General features: G+C 32.6%; 1 protein-coding gene across 1 annotated transcript; it reads right to left on the bottom strand.

Moving 5' to 3' along the window:
* Positions 1 to 1,292: 1,292 nt before the first annotated feature.
* On the bottom strand, positions 1,293 to 3,612 carry LOC102580715 (protein ASPARTIC PROTEASE IN GUARD CELL 1-like). Its single transcript, XM_006365026.2, has 2 exons — positions 3,365 to 3,612; positions 1,293 to 2,514 (listed from the first exon to the last, which is right to left on the bottom strand). The coding sequence occupies exons 1-2, from the start codon at positions 3,507 to 3,509 to the stop codon at positions 1,346 to 1,348; spliced, it is 1,314 nt and encodes a 437-aa protein (XP_006365088.1). The 5' UTR covers positions 3,510 to 3,612; the 3' UTR covers positions 1,293 to 1,345.
* Positions 3,613 to 6,951: the final 3,339 nt, after the last annotated feature.

The following is a 6,951-nucleotide window of genomic DNA, read 5'->3' as shown; positions in this document are numbered from 1 at the left end:
TTTTTAAATTATTAACCAAAATTATTTAATAAAAGGTAAAATAATAAAATTTTAAATTATTCTTTAAAGTAAACCTCCATATCTTATTCTCCCCAATTTCACTGTCCACGGCCAAAATATACCGGAGAAGCCATTGCCGCCGTCGTCGCCATTTTTGCCGGCGAAATCGCATATACTCTCCTCACCTGTCTTCATCTCCACCGCACACCATAACCATTTGCCTTTCCTCCTCCAACCTTTTACAAAACCAACAACCTAAGCCTGGTCATCACTAGATCTGGTCGAGAAGTATCAGATCTAATTCATGAAAGACGTTGCAATGTCTGAAATCTACCAATGAAAGCTATGCAAGGTGTAAACACTATATTTCACCGAAATCTACAAAATTGTTCAGGGATCAATGAAGATGCATTTTCAACATAAGCTTTCCATTCTCAGGTAGCCACTAGAGGAACAGATCCTTTAAAAGGAAGCATGCAAGAATAGGTTACATACTTCACAGTATCTATCATTATTGTTGGTGGTCTCCGGCGTGCACCACCAACGCCGCTTCTCTCTCACTCCACTGCGATTCAATGTGGTCTCTGGCGAGTACCACCAACACCGCTTCCTCCCTCCGCGGTTAATCAGTGGACTCAAGATGTGCCCAAGATTTGGTAAATTGATGTTAACAGATTGTGGAGAAGAAGAAAGAAGGGTTGGATATGCAATAAAATGGTTGAAAAGGATGGGATAGTGGGGTGAAGAAGAAGGAATTTTTTAATTAATTGTTTTTAAATTTTTTATTTCTTTTGTAATTTTAATATTTTTTAACTCAAAAATGTTATTCACTCGCCTAAAGAAGCGTGTAGTTACAAATTTTTTGCCAACTCACACATTCTAATGCCACATAAGCCTGGTCAACGGTCAGAGGGATTTGTTAAATTGTGTTTTATTGAGTGTAAGGGTTCAGTTGACAAATGATTAAGTAGAAGGGACCAGAATACAAACTGATACAAGTACAAGGGTCCACCAGACCATTTGGCCTTTGATTTTTTTAAGATACTTTAATACATCTTTATGAACTCATTCGTCCATTTTTTTTTTATTGTTCACTCCGATCCTTCGAAAATATTAAATCTTTTGCTAAAATTTCTAAATTCGCCACTGCTTTGAGAGGGTAAAATTTTATCTTCACAAGATATTCACGTCAAATGAACTATTTCGACTTATCATAATTAAGTAATTTAATGAGAGAGGCAAGAAACAAATTACAAACAATTATTGATTAACTTGATGCAAACATGGGCCGGAGTACAGGTAATACTACAACAAGAAGAACCATTAAAAACGATTATACAAGTAATCATGTACAGTTAGTGCCAAATCCAATTGTTTTCCATTCTAAATCATAAAGCACATTGAATCCACGCTGTTGAACAATACCAATAATGCTATAGCTTTCTGCTGCAGCAAAAGCCAAACAATTTACTGTACCATTTTTCCTCCATATTGTTCCTTCCTTTGTCAAAATCACATCAATAGTATTCACTTCCCCAAAATGGAATTTAATCTCTGGAAACGCGATTGGTTCGATTAATCCCTCTAAGCTGTAGCAGGTATCCATTAGCTCACCGATTTCGTCTAATAATGTATAACTCGACATGGACTGTCTAACAGCATCACGAAATGCAGAGTATACCACTTCTGGCAATCGAGTAATGGTCGTTCCACTGTCTATAATTGTCCCTCGAGACATGAATTCAGTCGATGGAACATTGAGTTCGTTTCCATCTACACTTACACCAACTAAATCAATATAGTATTTCTCTTCATGGTCACTTTGTACCATTGGTGTAAATTGATTTGTACAAGTGTTAGATTTTTCTCTGGCTTTATCCCCAAATTGTAGATCTGCACCACCACCATTTTCTGGGACAAAATAGCTAAACACTTGCATTGATGCACCACTTTGAGATGTCAATGACCATTCTCCTTTGCCAAGTCCAAGAATTCCAGCTGCATTAACAAAATTATCGCCATTGCCATCGTAGTTTTCAAGGACACAACCAAATTGAAAGTTCATTATTGGACCAAAATCATCTATAGTGAGATTGTCACATCCCCAAATGCCGTTTGCAAATGACGTATCATCATAAGAGGCTTTAAAGGGAATTGTTAATGTATAATCGCACAATGATTTTGAAGGATCATACGGGGGATCATCTGAAATGCAACCTTCTCTGCAAAATCGACAACGTACCCAAGTCCAACGGCTACCAGTGTCCACAATTAAACTATAATATTGTTGTGGTGAGCCCAGACTTATCTTTACGGTAAACAATCCATAATCAGCATTAGGATCATATTCATTATCAGAAAGAGTGTAACGATAATGATGGCGATTCTGTTTCTTATTCATTGAACGAACTCTAGCTTGATTCTTGTTTACAGATTTGCCAGCTGATGGAGTTTTCGTCAAATTAGCATTTGGAGAACAAGGATTTGAAACTCTTTGCGATCCAATTATTGGACCTAATAAGAACCATAATAATTTCATAAGCACCATGAAACAAACTCAATAGATGAATTAGGCAAATATTGCTACAAATTCAAAATTTAAAAAGTTTCGAAAGAGGGCTGCATGGTCATAACTCATAACTACAAAAGTGAATAAGAGAATACAAAATTGGATAGCAAAAATGATAGAAAACAAGTATGAAAAAATGTCAATAACAATACCTATGATGTGGTTAAGTGTTACTAAAAATTGGCCATTTTTTCAATACAATTTAAACTACGACTCAATTGGTTGATTATCTGAACTTTTATCTTATTATTAAGGGTTCAATTCCGCACCTTATAATCCTCTCTAAATTTCTCTTATCCCATTTTTTTTTAAATAGAAAAAAGGTAAATTAAAAAGTAGTTTGCTTACGCCTTTTTTTACAATAAAAGACTAATTTATCCAAACTTGTGATATCTGGTGGTAGGGGTGTAATGGTTCGTTTCGAGCATTATCTTTATGAATTTTATATTATACTAATTTCAGATTATCCTTTTATAGATCTAAGTTCAAGCAATCTTTCTTATACTGAAGTTGAACATGACAAAACGGATCTTGTTTAAAAAAAATACCTACTAATCGATTCAATTGGATCGATTAATTTTTTAAAAATCATTGATTTACGCCCGAGGCATACACGAGCCGCGGAGCGAACCCTCAACTCCATTATATCGAATCACACCATAATAAACATATTATGAAATTATAGACTAGCTCACTTATGATTTAATTTTATGCATGAGTGGCATGACAAAGTGACGGATACTTGTTGGCTACTCTAAACCATGACACACATATAAATGGAAAATTTTTAATTACCTGAGCTCTGGCAGTTAGGTTTTGGTTCCACCTGAAACTGAGGGTGAGGTGCTTTTTCTCCAAGAATAGGCACTACTTTTATTGTTAGATAACACACGACCAAAAAGAAGCATGTTGTAGGAATATGTTTATACATCCAAGCCATATATGTGTAGAATGAAAGTATTCAAAACAGAATTATTTTTTTTGTGTTGTGTGTTGTTGTGCTTTTTGACTCCTTCAATTTGTTTATTATAGGATCAACCACAATTTTATATACTTTAAAAGGAGAACAGGTCAATGCCTTAAGGACTTCAAAGTTTTTTTTTTCTTTTCTAAAATTAGGGGCAGGGGAAATGAGAGAAATTACAAAATGGAGAATCGAACCATCACTAACAAGGTGAAAGCTAAGTTGTCAACCAACTGAACTACTAAGATATAGAGATGGCTCGACTATAAAGTCACTAAAGCAATGACCTGCGGCGGCAACATATATATAAATATCATTAACTGTTAACCTTGAAAAGAAATTTTTGGGTAGAAAGTATAATCACCTTATTTAATATGAAGATTGTTGTAATAATTGAGAAATGAAATAGTTTTTCGACTAATTGTTGTATCCTTTTTTACATGATTATCTATTTTAATTTGTTGCTTCATTTATATCATTACAATTAGCATGAACCACATTATTATTTTTATATTTATCTTTTTCATTCTCCTTTCATTATTTTTATTCTCTTATAATTGACTATTTTGATGTCTCTCAAACAATCAAACATTCTACATTATGCATAATCTATTGTTGTCTATTTACAAAAGGGAAAAAGGACAAATATATCCTCGAACTATCGTAAATGGTATGCAGATACCCTCCGTCATACTTTTGGGACATTGGTCCCCCTGTCGTTCAAAAAACTAGAGCATATATATCCTTTATACTAATGGACATACACGTGTCATAATCTTATCCACCAATCCGACATTTATCGACGGATAAGATTGTGCCACGTGTCCCTATTTAGTCTTCTGTTAGAGTGAAGGGCATATATACTCAAGTTTTTGAACGGCAGGGGCACCAATGTCCCAAAAGTATGACGGAGGGTATCTGCATACCATTTACGATAGTTCGGGGGTATATTTGTCTTGTTTTCCTTTACAAAATGATTGAATTTGCTTTTCATTGTGTTCTTCAAATTTTAAGCACTGCAACAAGTTGACACTTTCAATTTTATTATATCAATTTATCAAATTCAGTGAAATACTATTTCGATATCATTATATCAGTTACTCAAATTCTTGAGTCACGTTTTATCATTCTAACTTTATATTACTATATTTTTGCATTGAAAACTTGCATTGTGTACAGTGTGCGTACATTCTGTCCTTTTCAGACTCCACTTATAGAATTACACTAACTATATTATTATTATTATTATTCAATTTATATATATATATCAACTCAAAAAAATTAAAACCTCTTTATAAAATTTTACTTTCGACCGTCAATCCTTTTGAAACGGTCTTGCTAAGATTCTCCAAATCTTTGGATCATTCTTCCATTTTCTTTTTTGTTTATATACTTTTAGCTGTTGTAACCCGTAATTGACCAATAACTGTCAAGATGGGGATTTTTTTTTGGAAGATTTCTAATATTTTTAAATAGTTTCAAATAAAAATTATTTGTGATGTACAATGAAGATTCTAACTATGTAAATTTCTATCACTTATTTATCAAGAACCTCTCAAATAGTGAAACAAAAATAAAACAATTAGAAGGTAAGATTATGTTATATCCTTCATGAGACATTAATTGATTGAACCTGATCAACTCTAACTTCTCTATCAATAAGCCTTAACTGTCACAAAAATTAACTTTTAGTAGCAATAAATATGGACATTAACAAAGAGTGCTCAAACTTTTATGGATATTAGTTAATTGTCGTTGAATATAATGTCGTTATAAGTTTTAGAAATATTTACCAAAAAATGTTAATTATCACTAAAAAATATATATTTAACACAATTAAGCTAACCATATTGAAAAATTTATAGAGAAATAAATATCATAATGTCTCCATCAAGTGTTAGGCTAGTAGAGAACGTACCTTTAATTTAAGCCAATTAAAATTGAAGACAACTAGGTCAGTCAGTCCACTAGTAATCCAAATTAATGGGGTCACTCTTTTGTCTTACAGAAAGCTAAGGTCACTGGAACCAAAATATACATCTATTAATTTTATGCATGGTGAAAATTTGCACATTTACATAAAGTCATTTTAGAGGTTTGAATTTCTTTAAAAGTTAAGTCTTAAAAAATAGGTATAATGTGAGATTTTCTGTGCTTTTAAATAGAAACACTCTTAGATATTAAAGAGTTGAGAAGAGAGTTTCCACTTTTGCCCTTATTGTCGCTTACTCGATTTTGACGAATTTCGTTTGTTGAATTCGCTAAAGTTCTGCAATTTCGATTGTCACTATTAATGCAATAGTAGGATAGTGTTTTATTAATCTATTTTGGAAGGAATTAATCCCAAACTTGAATAATTGTGGAAACACATTTTTCTGTGGCCTGTGGGCTTAAAACTTTAATGTTGTTATTTTTCTTGTTTCTTTTTATATTTTGATTACAGGAACAATAGTGCTAGGGGTGGAAGAGAGACAACTAAACTAATCTGAAATGTTATTTACGATATTCGATTTTTTTACTCTCACCAGGAAAGTTATTTTTTTATTTTTATGAACTTATTTTAGTTTCTTTAAGAAAATATTTCTCAGAATATCTAATCAAGCGGACAGAAAAACTTTGAATTTTTTTTATACCACACCATACACTGAGTGGGAGGATTTTCATTTGGTTTATCTTCATATTAGATCCTTTGTTTAAGTATCTATTAGGCTTACATTTAATTAGTTAATTAGCACTAGTTACATTTAAGCTGAAGTTCCACTGCAAATATGTAGTGAGCAAATTAAATACTTTATACCTATGGTTTAATTAAAGCTATGATAAAATCGAAGTCCCTATTAAAAAAAGTACGGTTAAATTAAAGTGTAGGTCTTGGTTCAAAGTGATGTGAAATGTTGAATTCACACAAATTTAGAAACTTAGATTTAAATTACGGTCTAAAATTTGTAAAAGAAACTGAAAATTCTATTAGTGAAATTTTATAGAATAGACTCGACAGGTTATTTTAGCGCAAAATTAGGGAAATAGAAAAATCAACCTTATCAATCCCACCCCGACCCATTCCATCTCCATTACATATGATGAGATATGTGAAGAAGTAGTTAAGTAGTTAGTTAAAAGTCATTAAACTGATGAAGGGTAGATTAGTCTTTGTGTATTGTTTAGTTGTAACAAACTATGCTCAATTAGTTAGAAGGAGTTAGTTACAGAATGTGGTCTGTAAATACCACTTCCATTACTTGTATTCTTCAGCCTTTTGAGGTCAATCAATGAGAAGCTTTTCTAAAAGAGCAGTTACAGCTTAGTGTTAATTCTGAGTTGTTTAGTTTTAGTTCATGGTGTCAAAGCTATACACAGTAATCACTGTGAGAGGCGATCGATTTGGAATCACTAAATCAATTGTGCAGATTCATCTGAT

The sequence above is a fragment of the Solanum tuberosum genome, unplaced genomic scaffold (assembly GCF_000226075.1).
Source record: "Solanum tuberosum cultivar DM 1-3 516 R44 unplaced genomic scaffold, SolTub_3.0 scf00530, whole genome shotgun sequence".
Taxonomy (NCBI): domain Eukaryota; kingdom Viridiplantae; phylum Streptophyta; class Magnoliopsida; order Solanales; family Solanaceae; genus Solanum; species Solanum tuberosum.
Note: the sequence above shows the minus strand (reverse complement) of the source record. Positions and strands in the feature narration are given on the sequence as shown.